Source organism: Scomber scombrus, chromosome 11 (genome assembly GCF_963691925.1).
Source record: "Scomber scombrus chromosome 11, fScoSco1.1, whole genome shotgun sequence".
NCBI classification, from domain to species: domain Eukaryota; kingdom Metazoa; phylum Chordata; class Actinopteri; order Scombriformes; family Scombridae; genus Scomber; species Scomber scombrus.
In genome coordinates, this window is record NC_084980.1 from 29,033,206 (window position 1) to 29,058,205 (window position 25,000).

The 25,000-nt window shown below is 40.7% G+C and overlaps 1 protein-coding gene and 1 pseudogene across 1 annotated transcript in view; one reads left to right on the forward strand and one right to left on the reverse strand.

The window, feature by feature from the left end:
• Positions 1–25,000, reverse strand: part of LOC133991108 (tripartite motif-containing protein 16-like) — a 445,082-nt pseudogene that overhangs the window by 187,393 nt on the left and 232,689 nt on the right.
• The window catches only part of kcnq3 (potassium voltage-gated channel, KQT-like subfamily, member 3), a 134,032-nt gene that overhangs the window by 91,774 nt on the left and 17,258 nt on the right, over positions 1–25,000 (forward strand). Inside the window, exons 2-5 of the mRNA XM_062429571.1 lie at positions 19,584–19,674; positions 20,354–20,480; positions 21,222–21,394; positions 22,298–22,471. Of these exons, the coding sequence (XP_062285555.1) occupies positions 19,584–19,674; positions 20,354–20,480; positions 21,222–21,394; positions 22,298–22,471 (565 nt within the window). The remainder of the gene's footprint in view (positions 1–19,583; positions 19,675–20,353; positions 20,481–21,221; positions 21,395–22,297; positions 22,472–25,000) is intronic.

Here is a 25,000-nt window from a genome sequence, read left to right on the forward strand (position 1 = left end):
AAGAAGGAAGGAAGGAAGGATGGAAGGGAGGGAGGAAAAAGGAAGGAAAGGAGGTAATAAGGAAAGGAAAGAAGGAAGGAAGGAAGGAAGGTAGGATGGAGGGAGGGAGGAAAGAAGGAACGAGGGAGGGAGGGAAAAAGGAAAGAGGAAGGAAGGAAAGAACGACAGAGGAAAGAAGGAAGGGAGGAAGGTAGGGGGGAGGAAAGAAAGAGAGAAGGAGGGAGGGAAGAAAGAAGGAAGGAAAGAAGGAAGGAAGGAAGGAAGAAAGAAAGAAAGAAAGGAAAGAAGGAAAGAAGGATGGAAGGAAGGAAGGAAGGAAGGAAGGAAGGAAGGAAGGAAGGAAGGAAGGAAGGAAGGGACGAAGGAACAGTCAAAACAGACAGGGTCAATTTGACCGCTGACTCCCTGTTTTTATTTTTCCCAGCATGCACCTGAAATTTTCAAGATGGCGCTGCTCAGATCCAATACTATTCGCTTCCTAGCAGCAGTCCACAAACCAATGGGTGATGTCACGGATGTTACGTCCATTTTATATACAGTCTATGGTTACACCTCAACTGATACAACTCTACTTCAGTGCTTCAATTTCAACTACAACTTATATTTTGTTTCATGTGCCACTTCGATGTTTGATCAGACACTTCATCTTCTATCAGTGCTTTAACCCAACTGCAACTTCATCAAGCTCCCACTTCAATTGTTTTCAGTGCTTAAACATGAGATTAAGCACCTTTTACTGCTTCTCTTTGAACCGCCACTTCATCTTCTTTCAACACTATAACCCAACGTCAACTTCAAATTCTTGAATTGCTTCTTTATCAAACTCTCACTTCAATTATTTCAGTGCTTAATATCTGTCTTTTTAACTATAGTCTTTCTTCTTTCTTTCTTTTTTTCCTTCCCTCCTTCTTTGTCTGATCCAACACCACCAATCTTACTTCACAACTTCTGAAAGTGAAAGTTTCTCACATTTCTTCCGTCTCTGGATTCATTTCATTGTTTCTTTTTTTTCTTTTTCTGCTTCAGTTCAGAAACATTTGGACTTTACCGAGTGTGACTGTGGCAGACGTATATATTTGTCATCCACTCATCCGTCCGTCCATTACCGAAGAGGAAGAGAGGCGTTACTGAAAGTCATTTTCTTTGGAATGACCCTAATTCGACGGCCTGGAAATCTGAGATAATTAACACTCAGGATTTGAGATTTGGTCCTTAACTCCCCAAAGATGAGCTCAACCAAGTGCGTCAGTTTCTCCTGCAGTGAACACCAGGTGTGTGTGTGTGTGTGGGGGGGGGTACAGTGGTATTTAACCCTCCTGTTGTCCTCGAGTCAAGGAAGGAAGGGAGGAGGAAGGAAATGAGGGAGGAATGAAGGAAGGAAAGGAGGGAGGAAGGATGGAAGGAAGGGAAGTAGGAAGGGAAGAAGGAAGGAAACGAGGGAGGGAGGAAGGAAGGAAGGAAGGAAAGGAGGAAGGTAGGGAGGGAGGAAGGAAGGAAGGAAGGAAGGAAGGAAAGGAGTGAGGAAGGAAGGAAAGAACGAAGGAAGGAGGGAGGGAGGAAGGATAGAAGGAAGGGAGGAAAGAGAGAGGAAGGAAAGAAAGAGAGAAGGAGGAAGGAAAGAAGGAACAGCCAAAACAGACAGGGTCAATTTGACCCGGGAGGACGACAGGAAGGTTAAGAAGAGGACAGAAACAGGTGATACACTCATGTGTTTGTCTAAAAGTTCAGCATAATAAACGTAAATTGTTTGGATGTGTTTGAGCGTTAGAAATAGAAGCACTTCCTGTCCCCTGCTGCTCTGATTTGGTTGTTGTTTTGGGGGTACGAAGCGGTTCGATAACAGACAGAAGGAGTCGGCGTGGTGATTGATCTGTTTCCATTTCTCCAGCTGTCACCTCGTATCTGCCGCAGGATGAAGTGCAACAACAGTTATGACCCAAAAAATCTTTGTGTCTTCTGTTTCAGTGCAGAAATGTTTCACTCACAAAACCTCGACCTGAGTTAAACTGTCAGGTCTGTTATCAGTGAGGCTTCCTGGAGGTAGTTGTGTTGTTTGTGGTTTACCTTCGTTTCCTCGTCACTAAAGCTGTCAAATAATTAATTTTCTTTAATCCTGATTAATCACATCATTACACAACAGTATTTAAGTCCATATTAACAATGTTTACAATGTTCCTGATTGGGAATCAAAGTTACTTCATCAACTTGACTTTTAGATTTACTTCCAATCACAACACTGTTCGGGGATTTTCCATCATTTACGTCAATCGTTGGCATTTACTGGGTCAAACTAGGCTTTGCAGTCATCGTGACGCAACACCAAATCTTGACTGGAAGACATTGTCTCCCCTATGACATAGTAGTAGGCAATGAGTTTGCTCCTTTTGGGAGAACAGGAGGTATTCTGATAGTGTTGCTATAGCAGCCGAGGTCAGATATGTGTACTGATGTTGGATATTGTGAACTTTGTTGTCCAGTAGACTAAATTCTGTATGCTTTAAATGTGTTGAGCCATTCCCAACTATAGGCAGATCACTTGCAAATTGTGGTTTGTGTGACTCATTTTAATTTAGTTGCATCTTTATGCTTCCATAGCTGCTCCTCCAGCCTCAGGGTTTCAGTGTAGAGACCTGAGCTCAACCCCTTCCTGCTCCTCTCCTCATCTCCTACTGCTGACTGTCAGATCTTCTCAGCAGGTAGAAGCTGTTAGTTCACTGCCTGTGTGGGTTCTCTCTGGGTTCTCCGTCTTCCTCCTACAGATCAAAAATATGCAGGTTAGGTTAATTGGAGACTTTAAATTGCCTGTAGGTGAACATGAGTGTGAATGGTTGTTTGTCTCTATATGTGAGCTCTCTGATGGACTGGCGACCTGTCCAGAGTGAACTCTGTGCTGTAAATGCGTCTATTTGAGAAGGATCCTCTTTGATTTAAAGTTTCTGTGATTATATAAACAAGGTTATTAAAAACACTTTTCTTGTAAATGTAGGTTAAATTAAACATCTCATCACAACTAAACTAAACTAGAGCATGAAATCATTTACCTTCCTGTCGTTGTCCCGGGTCAAATTGATCCCGTCTGTTTTGACTGTTCCTTCTTTCCTCCCTTCCTTCTTTCCGTCTGTCGTTCCTTCCTTCCTTCCTTCCTTCCTTCCTTCCTTCCTTCCTTCCTTCCTTCCTTCCTTCCTTCCTTCCTTCTTCCCTCCCTCCTTCTCTCTTTCTTTCCTCCCCCCTACCTTCCTCCCTTCTTTCTGTCCTATGTCCTTCTTTCCTTCCTTCCTCCCTTCCTCTTTTCCTTTCCCCCTCCCTCCCTCCTACCTTCCTTCCTTTCTTCTTTCCCTTCTTCCTTTCCTTCCTCCCTTCCTTTCCTCTCTTCCTCCTTCCATCCTTTCCTTCCTTCCTTCTTCCTCCCTCCTTTCCTTCCTTCCTTTTCCCCTTCCTTCCCTTCCTCCCTTCCTTCTTTCCTTTCCTCCCTTCCTTCCTCCCTCCTTTGCTTCCTCCCTTCCTTCCCTTCTTCCTCCCTTCCTTCTTCCTTTCCTTCCTTCTTCCTCCCTTCCTCCTTCCATCCTTTCCTTCCTTCCTTCTTCCTCCCTCCTTTCCTTCCTTCCTTTTCCCCTTCCTTCCCTTCCTCCCTTCCTTCCTTGACTCGAGGACAACAGGAGGGTTAAAGGAAGAGAATAGATAAAACACATTAAGGACGACGGGTGACTCCTCCACCTGATGGATGGATCAGTGGAGGTCGAGCTGGGAGTTTTAACAGCTTCCTGTCCTTGAAACGAGCCAATCAAACGCTCCCTCTTACAGTCCCACCGTGATGTCATCGGTGGCCTCGTGGGAGTGAACTGGAGGAGATCATTGAGGCTCTCTTTTAATCTCTCCTTCTGTGTCTGCTCAATAAAGATTTATGAGAGTTCAGTGTTCTTCGTCTCCGTGATGGAAACGACGTCAAACCGCTAAAGAACAGCAGCTAGTTTAACCCTCCTGTTGTCTTTGAGTCAAGGAAGGGAGGGAGGGAGGAAGGAAGGGAGGGAGGGAGGAGGGAGGGAGGAAGAAGGAAGGAAAGGAGGGAGGAAGGAAGAAGGGAGGGAAGGAAAGAAGAAAGGGAGGAAGGAAAGGAAGGAGGGAAAGAAGGAAGGAAGGAGGGAGGAAGGAAGGGAGGAAGGGAGGAAAGGAAAGAAGGAAGGGAGGAAGGACAGGAAGGAGGGAAAGAAGGAAGGAAGGAAGGTAGGAGGGAGGGAGGGGGAAAGGAAAAGAGGAAGGGAGGAAGGAAGGGGGGAGGAAAGAAAGAGAGAAGGAGGGAGGGAGGAAGGAAAGAAGGAGGGAGGAAGGGAGGAAGGAAGGAAAGAAAGGAGAAAAGAGATAGGAAGGAAAGAAAGAGAGAAGGAGGGAGGAAGGAAGGACAGACGGAAGGAATGAGGGAAGGGAAGAAGGAGGGAGGAAGGAAGGAAGGAGGGAAAGAAAGAAGGAGGGAGGAAAGAGAGAGGAAGGAAAGAAAGAGAGAAGGAGGGAGGGAGGAAGGACAGACGGAAGGAATGAGGGAAGGGAAGAAGGAGGGAGGAAGGAAGGAAGGAGGGAAAGAAAGAAGGAGGGAGGAAAGAGAGAGGAAGGAAAGAAAGAGAGAAGGAGGGAGGGAGGAAGGACAGACGGAAGGAAGGAAGGAAGGGAGGAAAGAAGGAACAGTCAAAACAGACGGGGTCATTTTGACCCGGGAGGACGACACAAAGGTTAAAGCAAATCTCTGATGTGAACTTCCTCTTCTGTGCTTTGATGCCCCGAAATAACAAAACGCTCCATAATTGGCTGTAATGAATCAGATTAGTTTCGACTAATTAGTTAATTTGTTCTGTTCAAACATCAGCGAACGAGTGAATAAACACACGAAAGCAGATGACTCAGAAAAGTCAAAGCGAGCCTGTGTGTTTTAATGTCTGCAGATATAAATTATTGTCACATATCTCACATTTCACATTAATTCAGATTAATTTAGAAAATCTGGATGTTTTTAAATGTCATTAATTTAGTCACTTCCTCCTTCCACAAGTTAAAAAAAGAAAAACTTAAGAAAATGTGATTAAACAAGAAGATAACACACTGATATAAAGTATGAAGAATACATTTACATACAATTTCACACACATTTCATTATGGAGTATTGTTTCCTGGTCTCCATGGTTACCAGAGTAAATGTAATATTTAGAACAATTGTATTCCATTACCTTTATTTAATATAAAGTTATAATGTAAGATCATGCCAAACTAGTTGATATGGTGTTTTATTGACAATTTACTGTTTTTAAGCAAGTTGAATTATTTGGTACAAAGTTTTTATGGTTACACCACTTAGACATTTTTGCCATAATCCTCTAATATATTCTCTCTAAATGGATTAAAAGCAGAAATTTGATGCTGGGTCCACAAAAAAAGAATGTGTGCAAGTTATTCATACGTTTATTTTCACATTTTAACCCTTTAAATTTGACTAAACCACATGGACACATACAAACGCCATCATTGACTCATATATAGATATTTAAAACTCAAATATCATTACTTTAAATTTGCTCTATAAACGTGAGTGCTGGTGTGAAGCTGTCGAAATCTTTCAGATCTGCAGGAAACAAACATCAACATGTTTAGACGTCAATGAAGCTGTCAGTTGTCATGCTGCTGATGCCCCCCCCCCCCCCACTGAACACACACATCACCCCCACTAACATGCAGGGGTCATGATATTCCCGGTCAAACGTTCTGCATCATCAGCAAATCCCAAATCACAGCTTCAGTATCCTTTTTTTTCCCACCGCTGACGGGGTTGGGGGGGTTGAGGGATGGAGGGATGGAGGGATGGAGGGATGGAGGGAAGTGCCGGAGGAGAAATCCATCACTCCCAACACGGTTTCCTGTCGGGATCACTGCAGCTCTGACCTCCCTGTCGAGGTGCAGGGTGGCGAAGGGGTCGCTTTAATCTGAAGGAGATATTACTACAGATTTCTGACAGGCTGCCGGCTGAACTATGACCAAAATAAATAATCCAGCTGTCAAGTTGTCAATAAAAGGTAAAGCCCAGTGTGAGGCGGTGCAGTGTCAACAGCATCAAACAGAGTGTGTGGGGGCGGGGGAGACAGCTGACAGAACTAAACAGGAAGTGAGATGATGAAGGATTTTTTATCGTCCTCTGTTACGTTTGATTTGTTTTAATCCAATTTTAGCAGCTGGATTTTTATTTTGATACATATTTTAGTCTCATTTTTTGTCATCTATTCATTATTTTTCTGTCTCTTTTCTCTAAAGCAGAAGCTACTGTTGTATTTAGAGGATATTTGTCAGAAATTAGACCTAAGTTATTGCTGAAATCCTTCAGGAGACGACTTTGTTTCTGGTTCTACGATAAGTATTAGGAACATATTGAAGAAAACAATATAGATATTAATAATTAAGTCATAACATTTTGAATGGAAAGTTGTAATTCCATGAAAGTATATTAATAGAATAAAGTTATAAAATGCCAAGTGTTATGCCCCTAGAAAAGAAAATGTGTTTGTTTCTAGAAAACACAATTCTGTTTATTTTCGTAACCATAGCAACATAGAAGCAGTGCATGCTGGGAGACAGACAGGAAGTAAATCCACCATGCGGCCATCAGCTACAGCTCTTCAGTTACTAGGCTATTCTTCCTCCCTCTTTGTTATAAGGCAACGTCTGTGAGTATTATTCATCCAGTAGCATAAAGTTATGAAGCTATTTTGAGTTTATGTGGATATTGAAACTGCTGAGATGCTAATTGTGTTGCTAAGCTAAGTTAGCTCTATATATTGGCTGCACTGCTAGGATAGCTAAGCCATGCTATTTACCAGATACTGTTGTGATGTTTGGTTTGTTTATAATGCAGATTCCCAGTAAAACTTCATGGAAATGTATCATCTGTGTCCTGGAGTTTTTTTGGAGTGTTTAAACTATAAATGGAACCGTAGCCCATGATACCAAGAAAAATGTTGTGGAAATAAAATTGTAGTTTTTTTTTTCGAAAAAGGCATAATAGTTGTTTTTTTTTTAAGTTGCAATGTTACCTGATTTAAGTTATAATTTGGAGGAAATTAATTAATAATTTAATGAGAACTTAAAGGCTGTGTAAAGTGAATTCAGACATTTTCTTCTAAACACATTAAATAGGTCATAAATGTATTTCTAAAAAAGGTGTAAAAAGCATTTCAACCATTTAGATTTGAATTGTGGAGCTAGGCTTCACTAACTGTGTTTCAAGATTTCTGTGTCTGGATTTAATGGGCGGGTCTGAAAATCACCAATAGCACGGTAACACACCGGAGCATAAACCCGCCCCTGCTGCTGTAGAGGTATAAATACATTCAGCACACACTACTGCTACTACAGTCTACAGTTAGCCAGTTAGCTGTGTTAGCTGCCGAGCTAGCCGCTGAGTTAGCTGCCGAGCTAGCCGCTGAGTTAGCTGCCGAGCTAGCTGCCGAGTTAGCTGCCGAGCTAGCAGCTGAGTTAGCCGCAGAAAGCTCTCAGCCATAGCATCCATGTTTCTGGTAGAGGTGGTGACTTTGATTGACAGGTGACACTTGGTAGGGGGCGTGGCTTCAGCAGACTCGGTGGCCACTCCCACAGCGTTTAGGAGAAGTCAAATAGGCAGACTTTTACAAAACTTTGAAGCCTAATTTCATATATTTGGCGATTTTTTTAATCATTCAAATTTGGCAGGGTGGTTAACAACACACTTTTCTGTGGTATGTCAAACTCAGAACACATATTTATTCTTACTTTACACAGACTTTAAAGAAAGTACTGAACGTTCCCATTTTAAAAGCAATTAATATAACTGTGATGTGTTTTAACATCAGTCGACAAATCAAATCAATTCAGGTTGAACTGAAGCTGCTTTATGTGACTTTTTTCAACTTTTTTTCACTTTTAAACACATCAGATCTCTTTACGTGACACACTTGAAGTTGCAGACGTTGTGTTTACTTCACCTCTGCACTCACAAAACTCATCAGAAAATCATAAAAGTGCAGCGGTCGTCAGACTGCAGTGAAGATTCGGGCCTGATCAGCTGTATTTCAGCGTGTGTCACAGATCTCTGACTCTGCAGCAGGAAGCTCTCAGCGGTGGACCGGCTGTCACCCTGAAGAGTGTGAAGCTGCTCTCCCAAAAAAAACTTCTTCTCGTAGATCGTCGGCTGAATAAAGATCGCCGTCTCTCATCTCGTCCTTGTGACTGCAGGCGTTAACGCCGTTCTCGCCGGCTGTCCTTTCCCACCAGTGTTTGCATGTATCGCCGGGGCAAATTAACTGTCAGAATTGCCTCGTCTGCACTCTCTTTATTGAATCCCGGCCGGCAAATTGGTTGTTAGGGAATCCTCTTGGGTGGTATCAGCTCCGGGGAGCCAAGCAGGGCCGAAGCCTTGCGAAGGGCCGATGGATGTAAAGTGGATTAATGGGCAGAGAGAGGCTTTCAGTGCAAAGAGAGAGAGAGAGAGAGAGAGAGAGAGAGAGAGAGAGAGAGAGAGAGAGAGAGAAGCTGTACAGGTGGGCTCCTCTCATCATTACTGACTCATAACCTTTAAAAACGGATAAAAACCTTCATCCAGAGCTGAGTTTAAGGTTATAGAAATTTTTAAAAAGTACTTTAACCCTTTCATGCATGGATTATGATAACCTCAGACAGGATATTACATTATAATACAACCAAAAAAGTGACTGCAGATGAAGTGGTAGTGTATAGGATGATGCACTAGTCTACTGTGGTGGCTGAAGTACAACTATACCATTAAAATCCATCATCATGCATATATAAGAAGACAGCTTTTGAATGGCTGTCCACTGTAAAGACCAGTATGTGTGAAAGGGTTAAAGTTTGGCTTTTATCCCATTTGAAGCATCAGATCAGGTTTCCAGTCTCAGAAAACTGGACTGATAGGATTTTTAGAGCTGCAACAATTAGTCAATTATTCAATACGTCAATTCATCAATGAATCTGCACCAATTTGTATAATTTAATAATTGTTTTAGTAATTTTTTAAGCAAAAAAAAGCCAAAATTTGCTGGTTGGAGCTTCTTAAATGTGAGGATTTGAAGCCTTTTTTGCATTATACGTGACAGTAAGCTGAATATATTGGATTTCTGGCTGTTGATCAGACAAAAAAAGACATTTGAAGACGTCACGATGAGCTTTCAGAAGTTATAGCAGCGTTTATTTTTGCATGTGAGCAGTCAGAGTGAAGACTTGTACATCCACGTCAGGCGTTGCTGCTTTTTTCAGACGTTGGATTCCTCTTCATTCCACAAAATCATCCCTTTTTTTCTCATTTGTGGAAATACCCATTACCCAACATCTATAACCTATTTCCACTGAGTGTCTCTTCACTTGTAAACCCTGTCATTACCTTCACCGATTCCACCTGAAACAGCAGGTTCAGCCCCCAACAAACACGAACCCAGCTGCTCCATTTTTCTCGGTGTGAAGAGAATGAATATTGTCTCCAGGTCAAGGCGGCTCCCCTGATAGCCAATCACAACACAGATTGGATTCCATGTTTCATTTATTTGTTGAGTGGGCAGGTAATGGAGCGTTACAGTCGAAGCATCCAGCAGCATTACACTGTCTGACTCTGCAGCACAGTCACACTAATCTGCTGTGGAGGTCTGTTTTTACTCATTATGTATCTAATAGTACATTTGATTTGGTTTATTATAAGACATCGAGAAAGTCCATCCTCTAATTTAGATGCTGCCAGTGCTCAGATTTATGGATGAACTGATTTACTAACAAGTATAATGTGTGTATCTGGGTCAATAACGTTTTTTTTTGTTGTGTCCATGTGGTTTAGTTTAAATTTAAAGGGTTAAAATGTGAAAATAAACGTATGAATAACTTGCACACATTCTTTTTTTGTGGACCCAGCATCAAATTTCTGCTTTTAATCCATTTAGAGAGAATATATTAGAGGATTATGGCAAAAATGTCTAAGTGGTGTAACCATAAAAACTTTGTACCAAATAATTCAACTTTCTTTCTTTCTTTCTTTCTTTCTTTCTTTCTTTCTTTCTTTCCTTCTTTCTTTCTTTCTTTCTTTCTTTCTTACGTTCTTCCTTCTTTCCTTCTTTCTCTTCTTCCTCCTTTATCTTTCTTTCTTTCTTCCTTCCTCCTCCTTTCTCTTTCTTTCTTCCTCCTCCTTTCTCTTTCTTACTTTCTCTTCTTCCTCCTTTTCTGTCTTTCTTTCTTTCTTTCTCTCTAGGTGGATAAAATATGTAATATTTATCATTCTTTTGTGGTTACACCATTTGACATTTTCAGGAGCATTCAGTCTTACTTTTGGTAAAAAATGGTGCAAATGTCATTTCAAATGATATAAAACCAACAAAAATACTAAATGTACATTTTAACAAACCTGATGCTGCTTTTAAAACTAGTTTTTAACATATTTATGAATTTCTCATCTTGCCGACCCTTATTTATCACTGACCCAGATACAAAGCCTGATACAATAGATCTTGTTAATTTGTGCGGTAGACCTCTGTTGATGTCTAAAAAGCTATTAAAGTCCTGTCAGCGAGCCGCACCGCTGCACTGCGTGACACAGTCCTTCATCACCATGAACACACACACACGCTGTAGTTTGTTTTGGCTCCGTCCCAAACACACCGTCCTGCTGCCAGAAACTCTTCAGCAGAGCTCCAAATGTGGACTCATCCGCCGCTGAAAATAGTTCCCAACAAATTCCTCCTGTTTGTTTGTGTGTTTGTCTGTTGTCCTCGAGTCAAGGAAGGAAGGAAGGGAGGATGGAAGGGAGGAAGAAGGAAGGAAAGGAGGAAAGAAGGAAGGAAAGGACGGAGGAAAGAAGGAAGGAAGGTAGGGGGGAGGAAAGAAAGAGAGAAGGAGGGAGGAAGGAAAGAAGGACAGAGGAAAGAAGGAGGGAGGGAGGAAGGAAGGACAGAAGGGACAGTCAAAACAGACGAGGTCAATTTGACCCGGGAGGCCGACATGAAGGTTAAAGATCCTCAGTAGGAACCAGTGAGCTCAGAGCTTAGAGCCTTTAACGCATAGTTGGTTTTAAGGCCCCTTTACACTCAATCAATCAATCTTTATTTATTTTACTTGTTTGTTTACTGTGCAATGTTTAGGCTCTCTGAGATTGAATATTTAAAATCTTTTTGGCCATTAATCCAAAATCAGTCAAAACCATAGACTGTATATAAGAAATGGACGTAACATCCGTGACGTCACCCATTGGTTTGTGGACTGCTGCTCGGAGGCCAATAGTATCGGATCTGAGCAGCGCCATCTTGAAAATTTCAGGTGCATGCTGGGAAAAATAAAAACATGGATTCTACTTATATGGGCATCAGGAGGAGCATGAGGCGCCCTCCTGAACCTGTGAACCAATCAACCTGTCAATCACGACGTAGCCACGCCCTAATGCATACCCTGCTTTATCGTCACATATAAAATCAGGGAGGCCAAAATGTCCCAAATGAACATCATACTGCATTGAAGAAGGCTTTAAACTAGCGATTGAGACCATAAACACATTTTGAAAACGTTTACTGAGGTTAGAAATCAAGTGAGAAGTTGGTGAATTCTCCATTGACTTGTATAGAGACGGAAGTCCTTTTGACACCAAAACGGTCGCCCCCTGGTGGCCTTTTGATAGAATGCAGTTTTAAGTTAATTCCGCGTTGGCCTCATTTCAGAGGACCGGAACTCCCCGCCTGGTCAAAATTCATAAATTTAGGACAGAATCCTCACAGTGTGACTGCTGCCATGACCTATATCTGCCATCAATCAGAATACAGCATGAAATTAAGATACATTTTAATGTCCAGAGGGAAATTTTGTCTTTTGGCAAAAGTGCTACACAGAGCTGCAGCCAAGCAATACATGACGATATAATAAATAGTGGAAATAAAACATACTGTAGCTGACAGGACAATGCAGAGGTGCTGCACACAAATTAATGTACAATACACTAGTTTGACATTTTGTGTAAATTTGTGGAGAAAAACATACACAGACTTTATGAGCAGCAACAGCATGAAAAAGGACATAGTTTTGCTTTCTTTCTGCTACAGATGGATGATGCAAGCTGATGAAGTGTCTCTATGCTTTTGTTGAATTTGTACATTTCACATTGCAGCACTGTGATGCAACACATACTTATCTCACAGTATCACATCTCACAATCTGTGACATTGATATCGTACAATCTGACACACTCTGTGACCAAGATTTCATCAGTCGTCTTCCTCACTGTGATATGATATAATCTAGTCTTTGCATGAGATTTGTTGATAACAAGTCAAATATAGAATAACTTATGTAGCTCAAAGCTTATTCTTTGAGTTGAATGTGATGAGAGCTGCAGATTTGAGACTTGAAACTTGTTTAACCTGAGTCATAAAAGTAAGGACATGATTGGACTTTAACCCTCCTGTTGTCCTCGAGTCAAGGAAAGATGGGAGGAAGAAGGAAGGGAGGAAGAAGGTAGGAGGGAGGAGGTAGGAGGGAGAATGGAAGGGAAGAAGAAGGAAGGAAAGGAGGGAGGAAGGAAGAAGGGAAGGAAGGAAAGGAGTGAGGATGGAAGGGAGGAAAGGAAAGAAGGAAGGAAAGGAAGAAAGGAAAGAAGGAAGGTAGGAGGGAGGGAGGAAAGAAGGAAGGTAGGAGGGAGGGAGGGGGAAAGGAAAAGAGGAAGGGAGGAAGGAAGGAAAGAGAGGAAGGGGAAAAAAGAGAAGGAGGGAGGGAGGAAGGAAGGAAGGAAAGGAGTGAGGGAGGAAGTAAAGGAGGAAAGAGAGGATGGAAAAAAGAAGGAGGGAGGGAGGAAGGACAGACGGAAGGAAGAAAGGGAGGAGAGAGAGAGAAGGAGGGAGGGAGGAAGGACAGACGGAAGGAAGAAAGGGAGGAAAGAGAGAGAAGGAGGGAGGGAGGAAGGACAGACGGAAGGAAGGAAGGAAGGGAGGAAAGAAGGAACAGTCAAAAAAGATGGAAAGAAGGAAGGTAGGAGGGAGGGAGGGGGAAAGGAAAAGAGGAAGGGAGGAAGGAAGGAAAGAAGGACATAGGAAGGAAGGAAAGAGAGGATGGAAAAAAGAGAAGGAGGGAGGGAGGAAGGACAGACTGAAGGAAGGAAGGGAGGAAAGAAGGAACAGCCTAAACAGACGGGATAAATTTGACCCGGGAGGACGACAGGAAGGTTAAAGTGAACCAGGACTGACTGGAGAGGAAACACTTCTTTACTTCGTAGTTTTCCTCGAATCATAAAAGAATACGTTGACCAGACGAGCTCTGGTTTATGTTTCACTGTCCATGATCCAGTTATAGTTGTTTATAGCTATGAAGCGCAAACTGAACAATAAAGATTACAGCTGAGAATGAAGGTTTTGAATCAATCAGCTGTGTGAACTCATTGATGATTCTCATATTTAACCCTTTAGTTTCCACCCGGCTTCCTTCTCGATGTGTCGGGTCTAATGTGCATCGACGTCGCTCTGTTTGCATTTATTGAACAAACTATTTGAAGGCGGATAGGAAGCCAGATGTGTTGCAGATCAGTATCTGCTGGATCATATCGAGTTAACATCGACCTCCCCCCCCGCCTGCTCCAGGATTATCTTCGTCCTCTGGATAACTTTGAGGGCCAAATGCTCTGATTTTGTTAAGGCACAGGACATATGCTAAAGAGGCAGAATGGAAAGACTTTAAAGAGTTAATTCACACATGAAGACACCTATTAAAAAGCACAGTCTAGTGAAAAATGCCCCGAGGGCCCTTAGCATAAAGTAGTATAGTTGAAGTTCATTTTATTAAGTATGCTTGAGTGTAAGTGTAAGTATAGCAAGTATACTACGGACCATGTACTAGTAGTGTACTAGAAAGTTTACTAATTTAATACCTCTTCAGACAAAATTGGAACATTTTTAAATTTATAAAAGTAGACTTTAACCCTCCTGTTGTCCTCGAGTCAAAGAAGGAAGGAAGGAAGGAAGGAAGGAAGGAAGGAAGGAAGGAAGGGAGAAATTGACCCCATCTGTTTTTACTGTTCATTCTTTCCTTCCTTCCTTCTTCTTTCCTTCCTTCCTTCTTCCTTCCTTCCTCTTTTCCTTCCTTCTTCCTTCCTTCCTTCCTCCCTCCTTTCCTTCCTTCCTTCTTTCCTTCCTCCCTCCTTCCCTTGTTCCTCCCTCCTTCCTTCCTTTCCTTCCTTCTTTCTTCCTTCCTTCCTCCCTCCTTTCCTTCCTTTCTTCCTTTCTTCCTTCCTTCCTTCCTCCCCTCCCTCCTCCCTCTTTTATTTCCTTCCTCCCTCCCTCCTTTCCTTCCTTCTTCCTTCCTTCCTCTTTTCCTTCCTTCTTCCTTCCTCCCCTCCCTCCTCCCTCTTTTATTTCCTTCCTCCTTCCTTCCTCCCTCCTTTCCTTCCTCCCTAATCTAGAGCTACATAAATAAAACTGACTTGACACGACGCTCAGAAGTCAATCATGAGGCGTCTGTTAAATCTCAACTATCATTTCCTTTCAGGTGAATTATGTATTAAACTCTCTGGCAGTAAAATATTAATGCTGTTGTGATTGTGCAGCACTTCAGAAACTCCTTACAGATGTCAACACTCACTGCCTAATGGCAACACAACAAGGCCATGAATGATTCAGGATGTACAATCAGGAAGTGGACGTTTACGGAAAGAAGATAAAGAGGCCAAAAGTTCATTTAGAATGATGATTTAGTCTTTTATTACATTTCGGTACATGTGGAAAGAACAAAAAGACAAAATGTGAGATATACTTAATTGTAATTAGGTGTATAAAACACACCTTAATACTAAAATATAGAAATATAGACACAAATAAAGGTCTAAGTATATAAAATACAGTAATTAGTAGCAAACGATCTAACCCTCTTAAAATAACACAATGACTCAACGCTGATAATTAACAGTTAATAATAATATATGAGTGACATATTCAGATATAACATACCGTATTGGGGTTTTTTTCTCCAAAATATCAGATCTTACAATATCAGGTAATAAAAACAACCACATCAATACACTTTTATAGTTATGTTTAGACTTTAAAATCACTTCGTTAAGGTTAGAGAAAGATTTAAGTCTTTGTTAAATGCCAAAAATGTCTGAAGTGACATAAAGCAAAACATTCTATTACTATTATGACGTTGGATATCTATACTAAACATTGTCAAAGCTCCAAAACATACATAGAAACACTTCATTGGCAATAGTTCTTGCACATGCCCATGCACGTGGTTGCTATGGTGGTTGCTATGGTGGTTGCTAAGGTTTGTCATTTGTCGTCCACTCTCATATTGTAGATCGGATTTCGGCTCGGACATGTATGAATATCAGATCTTACAATGGTATTATTAAACTTTTTATAGTTATGTTTAGACTTTAACAGCACTTCATTAAGGTTAGAGAGAGATTTTAGTCTCCTGTAAAAAGTGAAACGGTCTGAAGTGACCTGAATCAAAACATTTTATATACTGTTATGATGTTGGTTATCGATACTAAACATTGTCAAAGCTCCAAAACTTGAGGTTAACATACGTAGAAACACATGTTCTTGCACATGCCCATGCACATGGTTGCTATGGTGGTTGCTAAGGTTTGTCATTTGTTGTTTGTGTCATCTGCTATCATATTTAAGATCAGATTTCGGCTCGGACATGTATGAATATCAGATCTTACAATGGTATTATTAAACTTTTTATAGTTATGTTTTCGACTTTAACAGCACTTCATTAAGGTTAGAGAAAGATTTTAGTCTCCTTTAAAAAGTGAAACAGTCTGAAGTGACCCGAATCAAAACATTTTATATACTGTTATGATGTTGATTATCTATACTAAACATTGTCAAAGCTCCAAAACTTGAGGTTAACATACGTAGAAACACTTCATTCGCAATTGTTCTTGCACATGCCCATGCACGTGGTTGCTATGGTGGTTGCTAAGGTTTGTCATTTGTTGTTTGAGTCATCCACTCTCATATTTCGGATCAGATTTTGGCTCGAACATACACACGAATTTCAGATCTTACAATAGTATTATTAAACTTTTTATTGTTATGTTTCGAGTCTGGCAGCACTTAGTTAAAAAATGAAACAGTCTGAAGTGACTTGAAGCAAAACACTTAATTAATTAATATACTGTTTATGACGTTCGATATCGATACTAAACATTGTCAAAGCTCCAAAACTCGAAGTTAACATAATTATGTAGAAACACTTCAATTGTGACAGTTCTTGCACATGCCCATAAACAGCCGTCCTGCTCCGTGGTCTTGGTTGCTATGGTGGTTGCTAAGGGTTTTTTTATCTGTTGTTTGTGTCGTCCACTCTCATATTTCGGATCGGATTTTGGATGGAACACGTACAAATGTATTTTTAAAAGTGGACATTTCGAGTAAAGACTGAACCAAAGTAGTGAAATTGACCAATCAGAACAGAGTGGGCTCATCGCCTTAAAGAGACAGGAGCTAAAATGCCTTTTTATAGGCATAGGCTGAACTGATAGGGCTGCATAAAGGGCCAGTATATGATAAATGAGGAGAGTTTAAACTGTAAATTATGCATAGATATCCAATTAGAGCCTCATAATATGAATAAAGACCTGTAAATGTGCATAAGTGCCCTTTAACTATAGGACTATGGTGCTCATGAATAAGCTTAAAAAAGGAGAAAATACCCTCTTTAACTGAGTGAATGGTGTGAATATTGGACATGCAGCGCTGGGTAAATGTTAATTGGCGGTGAGTTTATTCGGTGTGGTTCTGCATCATATATCATAACAGGATGGTTAGCTCCACAATCTGGACTAACGCCCGGCTGTGCTCTAGTGTACAAGGAAATTTAAATCGCCATTTGTTTGAGTGTATCCAATTAATTTCGGCTGTGAAAGGCCTAAATATAGACGTTATGGTAGAAGAAGAAAAAAAGGAGCCTGAGTGGATCATTCATCTTTTTAAAATACAGGATTATAGGCTGTGTGGAACTATGTGGATGTTTGGTTGGTAGAGTGAAGAATCAGAATAAATCAATGTAGAGACGATAAGTTACAGACTTCGTTTATAATAAACAATAAATACTGTTGACAGCAACTTTAACCTTTGGGTCGTCCTCTCGGGTCAAATTGACCCCGTCTGTTTTGACTGTTCCTTCTTTCCTTCTTTCCTCCTTTCCTTCCTTCCATCCGTCCTTCCGTCCTTCCTTGCTTCCTTCTTTCTATCGTTCCTTCCATCCTTCCTTCCTTCCTTCGAGTCATCTGTCCTTCCATCCTTCCTTCCTTCCTTCCTTCTATCCTTCCTTCCATCCTTCCTTCCTTCGAGTCATCTGTCCTTCCTTCGAGTCATCTGTCCTTCCTTTCTTCCACCTTACTTACTTACTTACTTACTTACTTACTTACTTACTTCCTTCCTACCTTCTTCATCTTGTACATGAACAGAATGAGTCTCTTACATGTTAGAGAGAGAGAGAGATCCTTACTTCCTTCCTTCCATCCTTCCTTCCATCCTTCCTTCCTTCCTTCCATCCACCCTTCCTTCCTTCGAGTCATCTGTCATCTTATTTATCCCTGTTTTCCAGAGTGCAACAAAGACATTGCTTAGTTTTTGTACGGATCAGCTCCTACTTATCCCAAATATGTAGAAGAAATTAAAAATACCAAACAAAAACTCCGGTCTAAGGAGGTTGAGTAATGTTGACCATATTTCATTAGTATCTCTTCATCTATCCATCTAAACAGCTCAGATATTAGCAAGCTAACGTTAAGTGTTGTCATTTGTTTGATTCGGCTACCATAGCAACAGTCAGCAGCTGTAAATACTTAGTAAGAACTCGTCTCTAATGTAGAAATGAGGTCATGTGGTGAAACTGTTTATAAATCTTCACTTGGTTAATATTCAACTATGCTGAATTTGCACCAACTATAAACTATAAATCCTCCCTCCTTCCTTCCTTCCATCCTTCCTTCCTTCCTTCCTTCCTTCCTCCCTTCCTTCTTTCTTCCCTCCCTCCTTCTCTCTTTCTTTCCTCCCCCTACCTTCCTCCCTTCCTTCTTTCCTCTTTCCTTCTTTCCTCCCTCCCTCCTTCCTTCTTTCTTCTCTCCCTACTACCTTCCTTCCTCCCTCCTTCCTTCCTTCCTCCCTCCCTTCCTTCTTTCTTCCCTCCCTCCTTCTCTCTTTCTTTCCTCCCCCCGACCTTCGTCCTTCCTTCCTTCCTTCCTTCCTTCCATCCACTCTTACTTCCTTACTTCCTTACTTCCTTACTTCCTTCCGTCCTTCCTTCCTTCTTTCGTGTCATCTGTCCTTCCTTCCTTCTATCCTTCCTTCCTTCCTTAGAGTCATCTGTCCTTCCATCCTTCCTTCCTTCCTTCGAGTCATCTGTCCTTCCTTTCTTCCATCATTACTTACTTACTTACTTACTTCCTACCTTCCTTCCTTCCTTCCTTCCTTCCTTCCTTCCTTCCTACCTTCCTACCTTCTTCATCTTGTACATGAACAGAATGAGTCTCTTACATGTTAGAGAGAAAGAGAGAGTGTGTTTTTGATGCAATACTAAAGAGCTTCATTTCAAAAAGAGGACAAGCTTTCCTCTAATCATGCTGATTGTGTTACAGCTGAGGTGTGAAGTCAGCAGCAGAGATTTAGCTCCCTCTAGTGGTGAAACTGAGACACTGCGCTATGATGGAACATGAGAAGACAAACTGAATATTTACACCTGTTTTCCTGCTATTATCTTCTCATTTTGTTTATTATCTCAGTATATGTTTGTTTTTATCTCTCATGTTGTTGTTATTTATTGTACTGGAGGTAAAAAGTTGCATCTCCTGTATATCAGCAGCTGTTCTCACTACTGGATTCATTTAGTTCATTTACTCAAGTACTGTTTTAACCTTTGTGTCTTCCTCCCGGGTCAAATTGACCCCGTCTGTTTTGACTGTTCCTTCTTTCCTCCCTTCCTCCTTCTCTCTATCGTTCTTCCCTCTCTCTTTCCTCCTTTTCTTCCTCCCTCCCTCCTTCTTTCCTTCCTTCCTTCCTTCCTTCTTTCCTTCTTTGCTCCCTCCCTCCTTCTCTCTTTCTTTCCTTTCACTCTTTCCTTCTTTCCTCCCTCCTTCTCTCTTTCTTTATTTCCTCTCTCTTTCCTCCCTTCCTTCCTCCCGCCCTCCTTCTTTCCTTCCTTCTTTCCTCCCTACCTCCTCCTCTCTTTCTTTCCTTCCTTCTCTCTTTCTTTCCTCCCCCCTACCCTCCTCCCTTCCTTCTTTCCTTCTTTCCTTCCCTCCTCCCTTCCTCTTTTCCTTTCCCCCTCCCTCCCTCCCTCCTTCCTAACTCCCTCCCTCCCTCCTAGCTTCCTTCCTTCCTTCTTTCCTTCCTTCCTTTCTTCTTTCCTTTCCTCCCTTCCTTCCTCCCTCCTTTCCTACCTTCCTTCCTTCCTTCCGTCCTTCTTTCCTTCCTTCTTCCTCCCTTTCTTCCTTGACTTGAGGACAACAGGAGGGTTAAGTACTTCTACTGTAACACTTTAACTACACCATCTCATGATACTTATGTGCTTTTTGTTTTGTGTGTCTGCAGGTTTTTAATCGTTCTGGGATGTTTGATTTTGGCCATTCTGACGACATTCAGGGAACATGAGAAGGTGTCTGCACACTGGCTGGTTATACTGGTAAGAAAACTGTCAACAAACTTTAACCAATTAAAATTCAGTTTCACCTCTTTATTTTCCCACAAGTAGCTTTAGATGTGTTGGTTTTAATAATATCACATATTAATCATGATCACCTGACTTTTGTTGTAGTTGTATTTTCTCTTATGTGTGTTTTTTTTATTATTATGCACTGATCATTTTCATATTAGCATCATGACTTTGTGGTGATTAAACCAAAACAGCTAAATAAAGTGTTAGAAAAAGCTTTAGAATAAGTTTAATTTCATAATCAACACTTCATAAAACGTCTATTTTTGTGTTTTTATTCATTTTTTTAATGATGAGAGTTTAAAATTGAGTTTCTACGAGCAAGGATCAATGATTTTTATTATCAGTCCAGTCATGTAGATACATGACAGAGAATTAATCCTGTACTCATCTGATGATGATAAAAAAATATATATATTTAATAGAATCATTGATTTTAGTTTTTTTTTTTTTTAAGTTGATTGTTCAAAGTTTTTCATATTGATATAAGTTGGTTTACAGTTGAAAAACCAGTTAAATTACACACATTTCAAAATCCTACTTATTAATTGAAATATGTTTAATTGGATGTGTAAAAGTTTGACTTTAACTTTCTTTCACTGTGGTTTTTCTTCCTCTTCTTGTGTTTATGGTGTTTAAATGTCCCCAGGAAACCTTCGCCATCTTCATCTTCGGGGCTGAGTTTGCACTGAGGGTTTGGGCTGCAGGATGCTGCTGTCGCTACAAAGGATGGAGAGGGAGGCTGAAGTTCGCCCGCAAACCTCTCTGTATTTTAGGTAAAGAGGTGGAAACGCAGAAAGTGTCGTAGCTTTAAAAATAAAATAAAAACAGAGACAGAGTGATAAATGAAGAGCTTCTTCTGCTCCCTGCAGATCTGATGGAGGCTCAGCAGCACTCAGCACCTGATGTTACTTTTGTCTTTCTGATGAATTATTTATTGGATAAATGCAGAGAGTCAAAACAAAACATGAACACAAACACAGATAGAATAAAATACAGTCCATGGTAACAGTACAGAGCAAAAAAGAAATGAAAAAGAAAGATGAAGTTACCTGAAATTGTGTTTTTGTATTTTAAAGTAAAAGGTTAACCCTTTGTTGGTCTGCTAACCGACTTTGTGTCACGATATCTGCTCAAAAACTAAATCTATTGAACCCATTCAACCTTTAGGTCAATCTTTAGCACTTGTATGTGGTATGTAATGCACAGACAGACCATCAGATTGTGTTATGGTTGCTATAGATACAGGTTGTTCTATGGTTGCTATAGATACAGGTTGTTCTATGGTAGCTATAGATACAGGTTGTTCTATGGTTGCTATAGATACAGGTTGTTCTATGGTTGCTATAGATACAGGTTGTGTTATGGTTGCTATAGATACAGATTGTGTTATGGTTGCTATAGATACAGGTTGTTGAGATTAAAACAGCACTGATGCAAACAGAGAGACAGTTAAAGTAAAAGGATAACTGAATATTAACCCTTCATGTGTCTTTGTGTCTCCTCCTCTCTGTCAGACATCTTTGTGCTGATCGCCTCGGTGCCGGTGGTGGCGGTAAGGAACCAGGGCAACGTGTTGGCCACGTCCCTGCGCAGCCTGCGCTTCCTGCAGATCCTGCGGATGCTGCGCATGGACCGTAGAGGAGGAACCTGGAAGCTGCTTGGCTCGGCCATCTACGCACACAGTAAGGTAGGAATCAACCCAACGCACATCTGCAGTACTGCTAATATAATATAATAAATATATAATAATATAATAACATAATAAAACATGGGGGGGAAAGCTGAAGCAGGATAAACTGAAGGAAGAAATGTTGTGTTACAAGTGCTTAACCTTCCCGTCGTCCTCCCGGGTCAAATTGATCCCGTCTGTTTTGACTGTTCCTTCTTTCCTCCCTTCCTTCCTTCCATCTGTCCTTCCTCCCTCCTTCTTTCCTTCTTTCCTCCTTTCCTCCCTCCCTCCTTCTCTCTTTCTTTTCATCCTCTCTCTTTCCTCCTTTCCTTCCTTCCTCCTTCCTCCCTTCCTTCCTTTCTACCTTCCTCCCTTCCTTCTTTCCTATGTCCTTATTTCCTTCCCTCCTCCCTTCCTCTGTCCCTTTCCTCCCTCCCTCCCTCCTACCTTCCTTCCTTCTTTCTTTCCTTCCTTCCTTCTTCCTTCCTTCCTCCTTCCCTCCTTTCCTTCCTTCTTCCTCGCTTCCTTCCTCCTTTCCTTCCTTCTTCCTCCCTTCCTTCCTTGACTCGAGGACAACAGGATGCTTAAACCAAACATAAACTCAATGAAAGGAATTGTACTTGAAGTGTAAGGAGTTGAAAGAAAGTTGAAGTGTAAGCAAATTTAATTGATATTAATATGATAATAAAAGGAGATCAACTTGGAATTGAAGTGTAAAAGCTCAAAGGAGCTGAAGTGTAGAATATAGGGTAATCAGTGAAAGGAGTTGGAAATTCTTCACATTCAAACCTTAATTTTAATGTTTATTCAGAACTTCTCTATGACTGTAAATCAGCATTAAATAGCTCAAAGTTGTCCAGATTTTCCAACATATGACCTTAGTAACATCTGCTTCATGTGTGTTTATGTGTGTTTGTGTAGGAGCTGATCACAGCCTGGTACATCGGCTTCCTGTCTCTGATCTTGGCGTCGTTCCTGGTCTACCTGGTGGAGAAGGACGACGTCTCCATGGACTTGCCGACCCCTGACAACCCCACCGCTCAGCCCAAACCGCAGGACTTCGACACCTACGCCGACGCTCTGTGGTGGGGACTGGTATGTTAAAGTCATCCCTGCCTTTATTTCATCCCGTCTGGATCACTGTCGCTCTGTATATTCAAATTATCTGCAATTAGACCCAAATGTAAAGGTGGACACGCCCGATATAGACTTCCAGGATCAGGAATGTCAAGAACCGTGGTGAAAGTTTTACAGCACATAGTGGAGAAAAGACCTCATGACTCATCCAAGATGGATGATCTGTCCTTCTTCATGACACTACATGAGATAAAAAGACAACTTTTAGAACTCTGTCAGTGTTGACCTTCTTACAACAGTTCTGTGTGACAGATTGGGCCATTACTGAGCTCATATCAGATATTTTTTATATACTGCAGGGCGTTGCACACTGATTATGCTATTCTTTCTTTCTATCTATCTATCTATCTATCTATCTATCTATCTATCTATCTATCTATCTATCTATCCATCCATCCATCCATCCATCTATCCATCTATCCATCTGTCTATCTGTCTATCTATCCATCCATCCATCCATCTATCTATCTATCTATCTATCTATCTATCTATCTATCTATCCATCTATCCATCTATCCATCTATCCATCTATCCATCTATCCATCTATCCATCTATCCATCTATCCATCTGTCTATCTATCTATCTATCTATCTATCTATCTATCTATCTATCTATCTATCTATATATCTATCTATCTATCTATCTATCTGTCTGTCTAATCTGTCTGTCTATGATGATGCCTTTCAGAGACTAAATTCATCATAAGTAACTCTACAAAAATGGGAGCAAATGCTGCAAAACGGGCAAAAAATTAGTCTCGATCAGCAATTTATTGTCTTTTTTAGTTAAAAAATGTGGTGAAAGCTTCCCTTGTTGGTGTAAGATATTTTGATACTGACTTTTTTATACAAAATACAAAATCAACTGAAGCTATCTTATTTCATATTTAACCAGGAGGTTACTTTAGATGCATTATCTCCGTTACATATATTGTCTTTTTTAGTCCAAAAAAGTGATCAAAACGTGCTTATTTTGATCTATAATACTTTAATACTGATTTATTTCTACAAAATCCAAAATCAACTCAAATTATTGTGTTTAAACCTAATTTAATCAGGAGGTTTATTTAGATGCATCATCTCCTTTACATATATTGTCTTTCTTAGTCCAAAAAAGTGGTCGAAATGAGCTTTTTATGGTCTACAATGCTTTTTATATGTACTTATTTCTACAAAATCTTAGTTATTTTATTTAGGAGGTTCCTTGAGATGAATTATCTCCTTTACAAAAGGGGAAATATATATATATGTCATACAACACCCATCATTAATTCACAACAGTCACATCTAACACAACAAAGCAGAACCAGAGAGGCAGAAGAGAGATAAAGCATGACAGTTTAAAACAATGAGATTTATCATGAAACTTGCTTGATTGTCTGATATGAAGGAAGTTTTTCCAGTTAAAGTTGAGAGTAAATTAATCCAAAACCCAGGGTGCATATAATAAAAGGAATAGCAGATTGTAGGGACACTGAAGATGATCTGTCTGGAGGATCTGGTCTGAAATCAATTGAAAACGATGACAAACAAACATGACTTTAACAGTAAAATGATACATATGATCCTTTCTCCATATTTGGAGTCAACACACTACATTTTTGTACATGAGTAAAGGTTGAAATCTGAACATAAATTTAAATAACAGATGTTTTTGCTGTGATGTTAGATTTTATTCTGCCTTTTTTGCCAGTTTGTTAGATTTGGCTCGGCATCAGCAGGCAGATGGTTCTTCGCCCAAAGATCAACCGAGCCAAATCTGGGACTTTGGCCAAAAAGCAATTATCAGTTTTTTAGTCGAAAATATTCTTCTGTGTTTATTCACAACTTTAAAATCTGCTGCTGAACAACAAAATGTGTTTTTATTTTTAAATTCAATCTGGAGAATCACTTATAAAACCCTGAGCTGGTGGCTTGTTGGAGGGTTGTTTGGCGTTGGCGGAGCTTCACGGTCTAATGAGCTCCTCTGCTGCAGGGGAAAGCAGCGAAGCCTCATTAAAAGCGACCGTCCTTCAAACCGGGGAGACCAGAGTTCAAGTTATACGACAGCGAGCATCTGCCCCGCTGAAGTATCCTTGAGCAAGTCTGACCGGTCTGACCCTGTGAAACACACTGAGCTGCTGTTGGGTGGATCGATACGCAGGTCAGCAGAGCAGAGCCGTGTTTCTCACCGAGGCGAGAACACTGAAGTGAACACAGGAGTATTTGCCAGTCATCAGTCTTCTTAAAGCCACAAATATACCAGAAGCTATGAAAGTTAAAGTCTGTGTAAAGTAAGAATAAATATGTGTTCTGAGTTTGACATACCACAGAAAAGTGTGTTGTTAACCACCCTGCCAAATTTGAATGATTAAAAAAATTGCCAAATATATGAAATTAGTCTAAAATGTTGTGTAATAGTCTGCCTATTTCTCTTCTCCCAAACGCTGTGGGAGTGCCCGCCGAGTTCGCTGAAACCCCGCCCCCTACCAAGTGTTACCTGTCAAT